The sequence below is a fragment of the Aotus nancymaae genome, unplaced genomic scaffold (assembly GCF_030222135.1).
Source record: "Aotus nancymaae isolate 86718 unplaced genomic scaffold, 86718_ANA_hifiasm-v0.15.2.pri h1tg000053l, whole genome shotgun sequence".
Lineage (NCBI taxonomy): Eukaryota > Metazoa > Chordata > Mammalia > Primates > Aotidae > Aotus > Aotus nancymaae.
In genome coordinates, this window is record NW_026988467.1 from 29,793,064 (window position 1) to 29,809,168 (window position 16,105).

General features: G+C 49.4%; 1 protein-coding gene across 11 annotated transcripts in view; it reads right to left on the reverse strand.

Annotated features, from left to right (window-relative positions):
- Window positions 1-3,534: 3,534 nt before the first annotated feature.
- Window positions 3,535-16,105, reverse strand: part of PHC2 (polyhomeotic homolog 2) — a 102,281-nt gene continuing 89,710 nt past the window's right edge. For 10 of the 11 annotated variants that reach the window (XM_064363666.1, XM_064363664.1, XM_012440356.2 and 7 more), the window contains 6 exons: window positions 14,292-14,494; window positions 12,502-12,631; window positions 11,576-11,690; window positions 10,268-10,409; window positions 9,088-9,364; window positions 3,535-4,910 (listed from right to left, as the gene is read on the reverse strand). In XM_064363666.1, coding sequence (XP_064219736.1) covers window positions 4,756-4,910; window positions 9,088-9,364; window positions 10,268-10,409; window positions 11,576-11,690; window positions 12,502-12,631; window positions 14,292-14,494 — 1,022 coding nt within the window. In that variant the 3' untranslated portion in view covers window positions 3,535-4,755. The remainder of the gene's footprint in view (window positions 4,911-9,087; window positions 9,365-10,267; window positions 10,410-11,575; window positions 11,691-12,501; window positions 12,632-14,291; window positions 14,495-16,105) is intronic. The other variant, XM_012440361.3, reaches the window with a different exon arrangement.

Below are 16,105 nucleotides of genomic sequence, written 5' to 3' on the forward strand. Positions count from 1 at the left end.
ATATCATCCCCTGGTTTGGCCTGCCTACTTCCATACAATCTGACAATGGCCCTGCTTTCATTAGCCAGATCACCCCAGCAGTCTCGCAGGCCCTTAGCTACTCAATGCAATCTCCATGCCCCTTACCGCCCTCAGTCATCAGGAAAAGTGGAAAAAGCTAATGGCCTCCTAAAAACACATCGTACCAAACTCACCCTTCAACTAAAGAAGGACTGGGTATCCTTCTTACCTATTGCTCTTCTCTGAATTCCTGCCACTCCCTGGGACCCACAGGATACAGCCCCTTTGAACTCTTACATGGCCGCAACTTTTTGCTCGGGCCTAACCTTCTCCCAGGAACTAGCTCTCTTACAGACTATCTTCCAGTTCTCCAACAAACTAGGCAGGCAATTCTTCAAGCTGCCAACCTCCTCTTACCCACTCTAGATACCCAGCCTTATGAGGACACCTTAGCCAGATGATCAGTGCTGGTCAAGGATCTAACTTCTCCAGCTCTCCAGCCTCAGTGGAAGGGTCCCTACCTGGTTGTCTACAGTAGCCCAGTGGCTGTTCATCTACTGGGTTCACTGGTCCAGACAGTGCCCATCAGACGACCAGCCCAGCCCATCCACCTCCTCTTGGAAGTGAAGTCGCAAGTACTCTCTCCTGTTTCTCTTAAGCTAACTGGAATTCCTCAAGAGTAGACACAAACCACACATGAGTTTAGTTTATATTCTAACATTGACAGGAATCCTTCTCTTAACTTTGCTATTTGCAACAGGACTCTACGCAGTCACCCCTAGAACTTGGTCCACACCTCACAAGCTCTCTATTTCTGTTGCTTTCTGTCTAATCGTACTTCTGATCGCTCTTCTCGTCTATGTTTAAATGCCCTATGTTTGCTTGCCTTGCCAGTTCACTGCTTTCCTCCAGGCTATTTTAGTTGACATCTCGTGGTTCTACCCATGAACCTCCACCCTTGACTCCTTCCTTGAGTGGATAGGTGACCTTTCATGGCAAGGGACACTCCAATTCTTTCACCCTGATAAAGTCCTCTTGTTTCTTTTATTTTTTTGAGACGGAGTCTCGCTCTGCTTGCTGCCCAGGCTGGAGTGCAGTGGTGCGATCTCAGCTCACTGCAACCTCCACCTCCCAGGTTCAAGTGATTCTTCTGCCTCAGCCTCCCGAGTAGCTGGGATTACAGGTGCCTGCCACCATTCCTGGCTAATTTTTGTATATTTAGTAGAAATGGGGTTTCACCATGTTGGCAAAGCTGGTCTCAAACTCCTGACCTCAGGTGATCCGCCTGCCTCCGGCTCCCAAAGTGCTGGGATTAAGGCGTGAGCCACCACACCTGGCCTTTACTTTTCTACTAACTCTTATTCTCAGTCCCATTCTGTCACTCCCTATCCCTTCCTAATTATCTTCAACGTACCATCAAATCTGACCCATTCCCTCCTAATTGCAACCCACTGCTGGCAAAAAAATTGCTGGCTCTGCATCTCCGTTTCTTCGTCCTCTTACACTACTGTTCCTGCCCTGCCAGCCAATTGGGCTGCCTCTTCCATCTCCCTGCACCTTTGCACCTCTTTTAACAGTCCCTATCTCTACCCTCCCACGGAGTTCCTCTATTTCTTAGACAAGTTTAGCAAAACTTCCTCAGACATTTCATACCAACAAGCTGCTATACTTGTCCGCAACTATTTATAGCGACTCTCACCTCATATCAACTCCACTCCACGAATATTAGGCCCCCTTACTACACAGACAACTATCCCTACTCCTGCTCCTCTATGCATTTCTTGTCAACGAACCACTGGAATTCCCTTGGGTAATCTTCCACCTTCTAAGTGCTCCTTCACTCTGCATCTCCAAAGCCCTGACACACGTTAGTATGGCTTTATGAGCATTCTCACTTTGCTTCACTGACAAACCCTCTATCACTACTAATAACCTAAAAAATATGAATAGTCATTATTGTCCAGGTCGGCATCTTCCCTGTCTCTCGCTCCATCCTTGGCTACCCTCTCCCTGTTCCTCAGATTCTCCTCCTAGCCCCTCTTCATGCTTACTCATACCTAGTCCTACAAATGTTAGTGGCAGACTGTTTGTTAATACTATGCACTTCCTTATCCATTATGAAAATCAAACCACCCCCACTACACAATTACCCCATCAATCTCCCTTTCGACCTCTAAGGGCTGCTGTCCTTGCTGGATCTTTAGGAGTTTGGGTATCTGACTCCCCTTTCAAGGATCCTCCCACCTTTTCACCCTACATTTTCATTCTGCCTCGCCCCAGGCCTCTTCTTATGTGGCTCTTCCACCTATATGTGTCTACCCATTAACTGGACAGGCACCTGTGCCTTAGTCGTCCTTATTCCTAGAATCCAATTTGCCAGTGGTAATAAACAACTGCCTGTCCCCCTAATGATACCTACTCGACAAAAAGAGTCATCCAGCTAATTCCATTACTCATGGGAATAGGGCTTGCAGCCTCCACTGTAGGCCTTAGAACTGGCATAGTGGGGGTCACCACCTCTGTCACAACATTCTGCAGTCTGTCTGATTTCTCTGCTAGCATTACGGAGATATGTAATAGCCCTTGTCCATCCTGCAAGCTCAAATCGACTCTTTAGCTGCAGCTGTTCTTCAAAACTGTCGTGGTCTCAACTTATTCACCGCAGAAAAGGGAGGACTCTGTATGTTTCTAAATGAAGAATGCTGTTTTGACTTAAATCAGTCTGGTCTAGTTTAAGATAATATCAAAAGGCTCAAAGACAGGGCCCCAACATTTGCTAATCAGGCAACTAACTGCTGAATCCATTTGGCCGTTTTCTAGCTGGATGTCATGGCTCTTTCCAATCCTTACTTCCCTAATAACCATCTTCCTTCTTCTCTTATTCAGACCTTGCATTTTCTGACTAGTCCCTCAATTCCTACAAAACCATATCACTACTTGATGTTTATGGCGCTCATCAGGTGGTCCTCCTTCAGCTCACCTGTCCCTCATTCGCAGTTCCACGTTTGTGCTTGTGCCTTTGCACTTACTGCCTTGGTCTGGAATGCCCTTTCTCCTTCTTTATTCAAGGCTTAGATGCCTCATCTCTGCCCTAATCATTTTCTATTTAAGCATGCAAAAGTGCTTAGTGAACCAAAGCCCTCTCAAGGCTCTTCTGGACACCAGGCAGCTCTATCCAGAGGTGTGTGCTGGAAGATCGGAGAGCCTGGGTTCTGCCCCAGGTGTCTAGAGGCTGCTAGCCCAGCAGTCATCTCCCAAGTGGGAATGACAGGTAAGGGGGCACAGAGCAGAAAGGGCTTCTGGACCCTCTCACTCCAAGGGATACCGTGTGAAGTAAAGAAGTGGTATCTACTCTGCCATGTGAACTGCAGCTGAGGGCACCCTCAAATGACCCAGCCCCAGCAAAGTGTGGAGGATATGTTGTCCACTTAAGGTCCCTTCCCCAGCCCAGGGACCCACCCATCTCCATATGGGTGAAAGTAGCCATTTGGGCTCAGAGACAGGGATTTCTAGGGGAGAAAGGCACCAAAGAGACAGATTTTACAGATTTATTTTTAAAAAATGAAAACAAAGGTTAAAAAAGTCCTTCATGTCCAACCCTGCCTGGGGGTGTGGGTGGGGAATAGAGTAAGTTCAGAAAGGTGCCTACCCCTTCCTGCAAAGGACACGGCAGGTCAGAGGCAGACCCTCGCCCTTCCTGCCCTGTCTCCTCCTCAGGTAGCTCAAACATAGGCAAAGAAGTATGAGAGTGGAAGGCCAAGAGCTGCCTTCTTCACATCAACAGCAACTCCAGCTGTTCTCTCCCCTTAGAAGTTCTCTGGGCCCCACCACCGGGACTCCGAGGGTGGATGGGCAGGCAGGCCAGGAGGCTCGGCCCTCTGGGCTATGTGGCCCAGACCACCGCAGCTTTCTTAATGCTCTTTGTGAACCAGGAGGGCAGTCAGGGGAACTTCACAGTGTGGGGAGGGGTGTCTGGAAAGGAAACTCTGAAGCGCTGTCTCTTTCTGACCTTGCCTCTGCACTGAGGCTGCCGTTCTTGGCTATTCCCCATCCTGAGGCTGAGTGGAGTCCAGGACAAAGCACTAAGTGGCTGTTTGCTACAAAACACCTGGAGATGCCAGAGAGTAGCCCTTGGCCTATCTGTCAGTCCAGGCTCCCACACAGTCACACAGTCATACACACAGCGTTAAGGCGTCTGTGCCAGCAGGCACGGCCTGGCTGGGCCCAGCTTCTCTCTCTCCACCTGCAGAGGGTGTAGGGGGAGAACCCTGGCTGCTGCAGAAACAGGCTGAAGGGGGAGAAGCTGACAACAGAAGAGTTAACCAGGCCTGGAGAAAGAAGTGGGAGGAAGGAAGGCAAGGGCTTTCTAGGCCTCCATCCAGGCCTGCTGGCTGCCCTTGAAGTAACCCAACTCAGGTTGGGGAGCCCTGACCATATACCCCCTGGAAAATGGGGGACAGAAAGAGGGGAAGAGAGCGGGGCTAGAGTATTGGGACTTTGGAGGAAGCCAGTGCTATCAATATTTACAAGCATAAAGCCCCATCTTCTGTGCCACCTGCCTCTCCGCCCCTCCCACAGAAATGAAAGGCCCCTGAGAGCCATGGAGGAGGTGCCCAGACCTCCTCACCAGCTACGCCCCTGGGGAGAGCCCCTGCCCTCCGACTGGCCCCATTTCTGGGCCCCTCAGGAATGTCTGTCTGGTTCTGCTCAGTCGGGAAGAGGCGCCTTGGGCCAGAATCCTGGCTGCCGCCAGCCCTAGGAGTCCTTGAGCATACTGATGCGGGCGTAGATCTTCAGGGCAGGCCCCAGCTTGATGTTCATGGCACTCATCAGGTGGTCCTCCTTGAGCAGCAGCAGGGCTTGCCCGTCGATTTCCTGGGCACGGAATTCCTCAGCTATCTCCTGGCAGCCTGAGGGGGTACCACCAAAGACAGTATCAATCCGAGCTGCCAGTGTTCACCTCTGGCCGCCAGTGCATCTAGAAGCTTTATCTCCTTTAGTCCTCATAACCACACCTTGAGGAAGGCACTGCTGTTCTTATTGTGCAGCTTGAGAGAGGCTGGACGTCTCACCCACAGCAGCCAAGATCCGGGCCTCCTCCTACGTGCCCCTGTTCACACCCCTGCTCCGTGAACTGGGCAGACCCATGTCTGCTAAGGTGCTGAGGAAATGATAGTGTGTGATTTCTGAGGCTAGATCATAAAGGGCACAGCAGTTCTCACCTTGCTCTTTTGGGTGGTTTACTGCAGAGTAAGCCAGCTACTAGTAAGCTTCACCAGCAGCCCTCTGGAGAGACACTCGTGGAGAGCGGCCAAGGCCCTGGTGGTCCCCGGCCCCCTTGCTGTGTGAGTGGACCATGCTTGCAGTGGGTCCTCGGGCTCCAGACATCAGACACTGCAGCCCTGGATGGTGTCTTCCCTGAGATCTCATGTGAGCTCAAATTCATACACTGGGTTTGTGGAAGGGAGTGGATAACCTCTCTCTTTAGTTTTCAGGTCTTCAGAGTAGGCGGAACTGGACCCCAGGAGCCACACACCAGGCCTGTCCAGTCAAGCCCCTCCAGATTCCTGACCTACAGGGCCCTTGAGACGATAAGGGATTACTGCTTCAAGCCACAGAGTTCTGGAGTAATTTATATCACGGCAGTAGGTAACTAATGCAGACTTTGGTACCTGGAAAAGGAGTGCTGCCATAAAACAGCTCTATGGATGTGGGTGTGGCCTCGGAACTGGCCTCAGGGAGGAGCTTGGAAGGACTTTGTGGGAAGTGTGAGTGTCTAAGGTGCTTTGAGAGGCTGTACGTAGAAGTCTCATGGCCTTTGGGGAAGCTGCTGGGAGGCCTAAAGGAAAGTGAGGAAACTCTTAGTGGAGATTGGAAGAAAGAGGGTCTCTATTATGAAACAGCAGAACGTTTTATAAAAATGTGGTTGGTGGCAGAAATGTAAGTTGAATGTAGCTCACGAAGTGGGTGGTCTAGCTAAGGAGATTTTCAGGCAGAATGTGGAAGGTGTTCCTTGGCTTCTTGCTGCTGCTCACAGTAAAGTAAGAGAGGAGAGAGAGAAGGTAAAAACAAACAAAACTGTTCAACATAGAGGAACTGGGACTTGCCAGTTTTAAAAATGCCCAGCCTCTCCAGATGGCACACGATGCTAAAATTAAGAAATGGTTTCCAGGCAAAGATCAAATTCAGGGTACCGTAAAAAAAAAAAAAACGTCGTCTACAGGTCTAGAGATTAAACTTAGGATGTGACTTCAATCTTTTTGTTAAGACCTCAGAAAGATCTAAGGTGATGCCTCAAAGGGCTATTCAATCCAAAGGCTCTCCAAGGATTATCTAGGCATTCCTCACAGATCCTCTCCTGAACAGCAGGGTTTCTAAGAATGTGAAGGGCACCCTCCATGCTGTCCCTCAACTTCAGAAGAAGCCCAATGCAGACAATGGCTTATCTTTTTTTTTTTTTTGAGATGGAGTTTCGCTCTTGTTACCCAGGCTGGAGTGCAATGCTGCGATCTCAGCTCACCGCAACCTCCGCCTCCTGGGTTCAGACAATTCTCCTGCCTCAGCCTCCTGAGTAGCTGGGATTACAGGCACGCGCCACCATGCCCAGCTAACTTTTTGTATTTTTAGTAGAGACGGGGTTTCACCATGTTGACCAGGATGGTCTCAATCTCTTGACCTCGTGATCCACCCGCCTCAGCCTCCCAAAGCGCTGGGAGCTGGGATTACAGGCGTGAGCCACCGCGCCTGGCCCGACAATGGCTTATCTTGAAGATAATTCTGGGTGTGGTTTTTGTCTAATGGAATGGAGCCCAACAAGATTCCCAGAAAACTCACAATTATTTTAAGAAATACTGAATTACTGATTTTAAGAGTCGAAGGTAGGCTGGATGCGGAGGCTAATGCCTATAATCCCAGCACTTTGAGAGGCTGAGGCAGGCGGAACACCTGAGGTCAGGAGTTTAAGACCAGCCTGGCCAACATGATGAAACCACATCTCTACTAAAAATACAAAAATTGGCCAGGCATGGTGGCACGTGCCTGTACTGTCAGCTACTCAGGAGGCTGAGGCAGGAGAATCCCTTGAACCCAGGAGGCAGAAGTTGCAGTGAGCTGAAATCGGACCATTGCACTCTGGCCTAGGAGACAGAGCAAGACTCTGTCTCAAAAAAAAGTGAAAGGTAATATAAAAAGCAGCAGAAAGTAGGCTGAGAAAACAACTATACCAAAAATACAGGCTACCTTTCACAGAAAAGGAAGGAGGACTCAGAGGGCAGAGCCAAGAGAGAAATCACTCCCAGGCTTTGAGTCCTGAGGAAAAGTGCCACCATCCTTAGCAGATTTCAGAACTGGAAGGGATCAATGACTCTTGCATGCTCCATTCCTTCCCTTTTTCGATGGGAATGTTTACAATGGTTATCCTGTGGCTGTCCCACTGTGCACTGGGTTTGTGGAAGGGAGCAGATAGCCTCTCTTTCTAGTTCTCAGGTCTTCAGACTGAAAGGACCCATACTTGAAGAACTGGACCCCAGGAGCCTCATCCATGCCTGGACCTGGGTTCAATGATGAGAGCATGAATTCCAAACTGATGCTGTCACGGGACCAGACTGTTGGGAGTTTGGTAGGGGTGAGCATTTCTACATGAGGAAGGAACATAAATTTCTGGGAGCCATGGTGAACTATGTGGCCTGTCTCTGAATGGCTCCCAATAATCCTTCCCAGCAAGGATTATTCATGCCCTTGAGTCTCCTCACACAATGAGTAAGACTGACCTGTGTGACCAATAAGATATTGTGAAAATTATAATTAAAAAAATATATATTGTGAAAATGGCAGTATGTGGCTTCAGAGGCTAGATCGTAAAAGCCACAGTAGCTTCTACCTTGCTCTCTGGGATTCCTACCTGTGGGGACAACCCACTGCCATGCATATCATGAGAACACTCGAGCAGCCCTCTGGAGAGGCCCAGGTGGATGGAATCGAGGCCTCTTGCCAATAGCCAGCCCACAGGGCAAATCACGTAAGGCCAACATGGTGAAACCCCATCTTCAGCTCTTCAGTATTCACATGACCTCAGCCTTGGCTGTCATCTTAATCGCAACCTCATAAGAGACCTGAGGCAGAACTGCCTAGGGAAGCCACTCCTGAATTCCTTACCCACAGCAACTGTATAATAACAAATTTTGGGGATGAAGAGATAACACATTGGGTTAAGTGACAGAGCCAGAATTTGAACCCAGTTCAGTGTGCCTCAGAAGTCTGTGCTCTTAACCACATTGCAGTCGCTGAGAAAGAGGCTTGTGGTTGCCATCAATACCTGACCTGGTCAGTGTAATGAGTGAGACTGGCAGAAAAACAGTAATGCATCCAGCCTCACTGAAGGCGTTGTGAATGATGTAAGGCTTGCCTCTTACAGCTGACTCCTAGATTCTGGGCCTCACCACCACCTGTGCTCCAGCACGCAGGGCCCTGTGCCATGCCTAGCTGTGTCACAGACTTCCCTATCTTCCTGCCTCTGCACGTGCACGCTCCTGCAGTCTCTCCATCCAGCAAAGGCATATTTATCTACTGTCATTAAGTTTACATTTTCTTAATTTAAAAAAAAAAATGGTTTTTTTGGTAGAGACGGGTCTCACTATGTTGCCCAGGCTGGTCTCGAACTCCTAGCCTCAAGCAATCCTCTCACCTCAGCCTCCTGAAGTGCTGGGACTACAGGTGTGAGCCACCACACCTGGCTATTTTCTTAATTTTGATGTTCTCAACACATTTCCTACACTCCACCTGACTCCCCTCCTAACGTCCCAGGAGAGAGACAGAGTTAACTGTATTATCATCTCTGTATTTCACACAGACCATTTACCATGCCAGAAAATATACAGAATTACCTATGGAATATTATTTATAGTCTGCATTCTATGCTAGAATATAAGCTCTTATAGGCAGGAAGCTCATCTTACTTATCTCTGCACCCCAGTTCCTGAACCTGAGTCATTAAATGAACTACCTAATCCTCCTGGTGGTGGGAGGGGGCTCTTATTTTTGCTCTTTCCTTGCCATTCCAGGGAGATAGGGAATTTCCAAGGGCCTTACCTGGCAGAGAACGGATAAATTCGTATACATCTTCGACGTTCCACTTGGTGGGCTCACTTGGCAGGAAGTGGTGTCCCATGCCCACGAGGTCCCGCATGTGCATGTCGGGGAGCTCCAGGTCCCGCTGGCCTTGTCGCCGGCGGGAAGTAGATGAGCTGGCTGAGATGGGTGACAAGGGTTCCTCATAGCTTGAGTTATCTGAGCAACGGCTGGAGTCTTCCTGGCTGTGTGTTAGCTGTAAAGCAGCAGTAACTGAAAGGGGCACAGTGCCTGTTGGCTGGGAGCAGAGAGAACATTTTCTTCATGATGGGGGAACAGACCATCTCTAGCAGCAGTGACGGACAAAGGCAGGTATTTCTCCCTTTTCTACTTGGCCTAGTCCTACACATCTGAGTTCCCAGATTGAACTGCATCTTCCATGCTGTCCCATCTCTACCCTCGGCAGCATCAGTCCTTCTCACTAGTGTAGCATGCCTCACACAGTACTGCAGTTACCTCTTTTTCCAGACATGGGTTTTAAAGCAGGGCACTGTGTGTTCCAGGAGGTGACCATAGAGCCACTTGAAATAGCATGTAAAATTGGACCACATCTTTAGACCATTCTTAAGGAGATTTAAGACAAAAACAACAGAGAAAATATATATAAGGTTATGAAACATCACACCAGGCTGTGGAGTTCCTTTAGGGTGAGACTGTGCCCTTACAGCCCAGTGCCTAACAGAGTTTCTGGCATACAGCTGGTGCCAAAAAATATTTAACGACTGAATACCCATATTCCTGGTAGACACCTTCAAGAACTCAGTGCTCTCGTGTTCGGGGAGGCAAAAAGTGGCAAGACAAGGGTGGAGGCTGCCTTCTCACCCAGCCCTCCATGTTAGGCAGGAGGTTACCTAAGTAGCTCAGGGGAGACTCCATTTTCTTGGCCCCAGAAGTCAAGGATGGAAGCAAATTGGAAGGTGGGATTGAGGCAAGGCCACGGAAGGGGGCAGGGAAACTTGTAAGCACCCGTGGGTCTAAATGAAGGGACCTACTGGGATGTAGGAAGGCTTGACTGGATAGGTCTACAAGGAATGAGAGCACACAGAGTGCGCTGAGGTCAGCAGCTGGTGGGGACCGTGGTGTCGAGGGCCATGGAAGGGAAGCTGTGGGGATGGAGCTTCAGGCTCTGCCGGCCTCTTACCTGCTTCTTGGTATCCTTGGTAAGTGGTGGCAGACTGGCTTTGCTGGCCCGACGGCGGTTGTGGGTTGCAGCTCCTGCCTTCTGCAGCTTGCTCCGGTCTGAGTGGAAAAGTCCCACCCGTTTGGTGCATCCCACGTTGTACCTTCAGGGATGGGTAAAGGGGACATCAGAGCAGTCGTTGTGCTTATGGGCCATTGGCAGAATGAGCACAGCCAAGCTGTCTGACAAGATTTGAGTCCATCTATTGGTTCAAATCCTAACTCCTAACTATGTGACTTTGGGTTTAAGTCACTTAAACGCTGAGCCTCCGTTTCTTTACCTGGAGTAGGGGGTACCACTCACTTTCTGGGACTGGTCTTACAACATGAGATAATGTCTGTAAAATGTTTGAGACGACACCTGGACTTGGACCAGGACAAGAGCTCACAGCTGATTTATTCCACTATAAAAATGTTACCCTGTGCTGGGAAACTACCATCCACTGTCCCGCTGAGGGGTGGCCTGGCAAAGCTTGACAAAGGTGCCCTGACTGCCCCGACAGCCTGAGGGGAATGAGGGCTGAAGACAGCTGAACTCTAGCTTGGCACGCAGAGCACCTCTGCCTCAGATCTAGAGATCGCTTCTCTTCTGGGATCTCAGGGCTTCAAGGTCAGCTGCTGCTTCCATGGTAGTGTACAAAGACCACAGAGGGCTTTAGAATCAGACAAGCCGAAATCCCCAGGCCTATGGTTTATTAGCTATGTCATTTTAGGCACTACTACTCCTTTGTGCTTTAGTTCTCTAACCTGCATAAAGGGGACAACAGTAATACCTGGCTTGGGAGTTATTTTGAAGATGAAATAATCGTATCAATTAACTGGCACAGTGACTAGCGCACAGCAGGTTCTCAGGAATGACAGTGGTTTTTATGATGACCATTAGTGTTCTAAGCTAGGAGACAGCTCACCAAGGGAACGCTACAGTCAGTGCTGTGGTTCTGGGCAAAGCTTACCCTAACAAGGCAGGGGCCGTCAAGGCGAGGAAAGGAGCATGAGTGCAAATGGGGCCAGGAGGGCCAGCTGAGCCAAAGCGCTGTGGCTTTTCCTTGGACTCTCTGCTGCTCTCTCCCACCTGCTCTTAGGAGTTCTGGTTTCTCATGCTTGTTAAATTAGGGATGCGATCCTGCTTCCAGGTGGATGGAGGAAGTAGGAAACCGGAGAAGCCACCCTATGGGCCTCCTGGGGTGGACTATTAATGGCAGGAGGTGGGACAGAAAAGCAGGATACAAAGGTGCAGTCCTGAGGAAATGGGGGAGCTGGGGCCACTCACCTCTTTGCACAAGCCATGGAACAGAAGCGCTTGGAACGCTTGAACTTATAGGCAAAGTCCACTCGGCCACAGAGCTCACACTTGAGTTTGAGGGGAGCACCCTCCTCTTTGGATTCTGAAAAGTATAGAAATGGGTAGGGTGGAGAATGAGAAATTCCTGCAGGACTGTGGACAGCCCCACCGCAGGGCCTCCCTACTCCATCCTGCCTGGTCCTCCTGTTCCCACAGCTGTGACAGGCAGCAGCAGTCTAGCGTGGAAAATGCCAGTGGTTCCCCCCACCGGAATGTACTCAAAGGTGTCTGGGGATGCCCCTTGTATACTCGACATTTTTTCTTCCAAGTGCTCTGAGTCTGAGGCAAAACACAGGTGGGGAAGAGTCAGCATCAAATGACCACAGAAGAAAGCAGCAGCCCCCAGGAAATACTCTGGATGCTGTCACAGCTGCTCTGCTGGCATCACCCCATCTTGATCTATGCAGCTAGCTGGCTGCTGACCCAATGGCAGACCCCAGGAGCCCACACTCCTGCAACTGTGCAGCCCTGTCAGTACTTCATGGGAAAGTGCAGTGTTATCTGGCCTCTGCTGTGCTCTAGAGCTGGCCCCAGTTTCAAGGCAAGGATGAAGGGCAGGACTCGCCTGGAGTGCTCCTACAGTCATACCTAAAACTTGCCAATGATTCCCAGAGGAAAAGCCACTCTTGGAATCCTATGGTTGGCTGGACGGGGGTTGAGGGAACAGAGGACACATGGTTCCCCTGATTTCCACATCCCTGTTTTTAAGGGAAGGAGGCTGAGGAGGCACAGAGGGAAATGTTTACACACTTGCTGGCTCAGAGTTCCTATGGGGACACCAAGAGAGGAAGTGTGTGAGGCCTGCCTTTCCAACCACGATGGAAGGCTGAGAGATTGGGGTCTGAGATGCCCACCTTGCAGATAGGGCTCCTCCATCTCCGAGTCAGTGGTGGTGGTGTGATCCTGCTGTGGAAGTTTCTCAGGCAGGAACCCCTGTGCATACTTCTTCTTGAGATTCCCCACCAGCAGGGACGAGCGTCCCACCTAGAGGACAGGTGACACGGAGGCCGTGAGGGTCATGTGGGAGAGATTTCCTTGCTATCCATCCTCATCACAATTACACATATAAAGTATCCAGGCACAGAGGCCAGCCCTCCTCAAACCTTCCCCCATGTCATCATCCAAGTGTGCTGGGCTCAAGGCCCTATTTTGCTGGTTGGCTTATGAGGTAAGATGCTAATGAGCAAAGTACAGGGATGTCTTCTGTCCAGGACCAATGAATGGCTCAGGAGGTTAGGAAAATGTCTATTCTAATAAAAGGCTAAGGGCTGAGATCAGGTTTCCCACAGTGCCAGATCAAGCGCCAAGACCCAGTGCCCACACTTCTCCAGGCAAGGACAGAGTGGAGTCCGTGTGAGGCTGTACATGAGAGAGGCTCAGTACCCGCTTTCTGACTTTCTACTGTTTTCCACCTTACGCCAGTGCCTGACCCAAGCCAGAGGTACAGGCAGCCATGGAGGACAGCAAGAAAAAATGGACCCTGGGCTACTGAGTCAATGCCCTCTCCGTTGTCAGGACCCCAGAGTAGCTTATTCACATGTTTGGATCTCCTTTTGTGGCCTTTGTTTAGGCAGCCTGGTAGCCAGTCACGTGGCACTGACTCTAGGGTGATGCTGTGGGTGCTATTCTATCTGCCTCCAGTCCATGAGATCAGGTCGTTTCTAGTGTTACTCGAGGAGGCCCAGTCTAACAGGGAAGGGATGTAACAGAGCTAGAGCCACTTCTAGCTAAGGTGTTCCAGGCAGATTTCTTTGCCACTGGCCTCGGACAACCTCTAGTGGGAAAGAAGACAAAAAGCTATTTGTCTTTTGGCATTTTACAGGAGCAATTCACCCATCTCAGTTAATCAAGCTCCAAGTCTTTTGCTGACTAATCAAACCACTCATGGAACCAAAGAATGAGGAAAAGGCAGATGGCATCCCAGAAAGGTGTCTCTGCAACAGCCAGATACTTTTCATCAGAACAGAGGCTGCTGTGCCCCTGGCTCTGGGCTCCTCCACACCCACAGGGCAGCACCACTGTCTCCAGTGCACACTGCACAGAAGCAGCTCTGGGTGCTTTGCCTAATAACCCATCTTCGTGGCTCTTGGATATTTCCTGTTAGTCTTATGCTTCCATTGTGACCTTTGTGAGTGCTCCACCATCTCATTCACTCCCCCTTCAAGGCTCTGTCCCCAGAAAACAAGCTCCATGTTGTGACCCTGCTCCGTCACATCATTTCTGATACATGTATCTTGAGAATTCTGTACTGTGCAGGGCTGAAGTTTTGCCATTCAGAGGTTTTGGCATTCAAAATTCAATGAAGTCTAATTTCCCAAAGCCCATCATGTCTCACCAAATACCCATAGTGAACTCTCTTTTAACTAAGAGTTCACACATCACCAGGCAGGGACACACCTGAGTTTGTGTGTGGAAACTTCTAACCAAGGGTCTTGCCAATTATTCCTGATCACTGACCCCCCTTCTGGACCTTGGAAAGATAATCCTAGAAAGAAATGGCTCTATATTCTTTGGGGGAGGAAGTTAGCAAGGAAAGAGCAAACTGTTCACATTTTCAGAAATTTTACATGGAAATGTAAAAATATTCTAAGACACATCCAAAATATACTTAAAAAAAAAAAAGGGGAAAAGAAGTAGTCCGTACCGGGAAAGGCTCCGCCCCCTCCTGGATCACAAACCCTTCGATAACATGCGTCAGGATTTGGGGTTTCACAATGGCCTGTGGTGGTTTATTCTCACCATTCTGGGGGGCAGTGCCGGCGATGCTGGAGGCAGAGTTTCCGTTCCCTGAGGTCATGCCGGGGCTGCTGAGGTCGGTCAGTGCATGAACAATGCCCTGCCCTGTCTCTGCAGGAGAGAGTAGGAAAACAAAGCAGGGGAGATCAGAACCAGAGTCCACGCCCAGGGAGGGACAGCAAGGACTCAAACTGCGCCTGCCTTTTTATGTGGAGCCAAGCGACGATGCAAACCAAGCAGTCCCCTCCCCTCAATGACCCATTTAAAAGTGGCACAGTTTCAATGGACACATCACCAAGTATGAGTATAGTCAGTTCCACAACAACACATGCAGCTAATCAGCTAGCAGTGTTTCTTAATTTCTCAACCGTGCTATTAACAGTTAACCCGGTTAAACAGACAGGAATTCTGTCTTTGAGGAGTCAAGACCTTGGTCGATACTGATTTGAACAAATAAGATAATATTCAGCTTGAGGGAGAAAAGTATTCAAGGTGACATCTAAAACCAGGACAAGAAGCTGAGCTAGGTATAGGGCTTTGAGTGTGATAAAGAGACTTAGAGGAGGGATTTTAAGAGCCCTGTGAAATGTCAAAACACTGAACCCCAGAAATTGATGCCAAGGGAATGTGGGGGCTGAACCCCAAGTAAACACTATCATGTAGATTTGACTATTCAGGGACTGGTTACTTGGGGTCAGCGCATTGAAATATGCAGAGATTCTATTTCTCTGCTAAGGAGGCTGCTAGGCAGAGCTGAGATTTTCTCTGCTGCTTCTGCTGAGCTGGGTGCTCTCAAAATCAGGACTCCTGCCCAGATGTCAGCTCCTTACCTAATTTGATCCTCACCAAATCATAGACCTTCTGTCTCTGTGGACAACCTTCTTTAAGTTCTCCTTCCTCACAGGCCTGCTAGCCTTCCTCTAAAAGACCTAACAGAGTGCTCCAGAAAGTGAAATTAGATGCCTATACACAACCACACCACAGTGGACTTCTTCTCTTCCACTTCAAACAGCATCTCTCACGAGCTGTCTCATTGTCTTAGACGTGCAAGACTTCATCTCCTCACTTCTGTAACTCTCTCCCGCCCCCTTCCCAGGGCTGTTCTCTCCCACCACCAACTGCCCTGTGAGCTGAGGTTGCCTTTACCTTGGAACTTCCTAAAAAAGAAAAAACAGAAAAAGCCATTTCTTTATTGCAACAAGCCCATTAATATAAAGCTCAGTAGGGTATGAGTAATACATACTTTAAAAATGATTTCAGCACACTTGTTACTTAAGTAATCCTTGCACAAAACTGTATATGAAGATGCTCATATTTCATATTAAAGATCCATGGTACCACCACAGAACAGGAATTCCTTGTGCTTAATTATATAGTATGGAAAAGTCAAAACAGATACATTTTATAAAGGTGGTTTAGGGCTGGGCGCAGTGGCAAATGGGGCAAAGGGAGGCTGGGCGCCAGGGCTCATGCCTGTAATCTCAGCACTTTGGGAGGCCAAGGCAGGTGGATTATGAGGTGAAGAGTTCGAAACCAGCCTGGCCAACATGGTGAAACCCCCGTCTCTACTAAAATACAAAAATTAGCTGGGTGTGGTGGTGTGTGCCTGTAATCCCAGCTACTCAAGAGGCTGAGGCAGAAGAATTGCTTGAACATGGGAGGCAGAGGTTACAGTGAGCCAAGATTGTGCCACTGCACTCCAGCCTGGGTGACAGAGCAGGA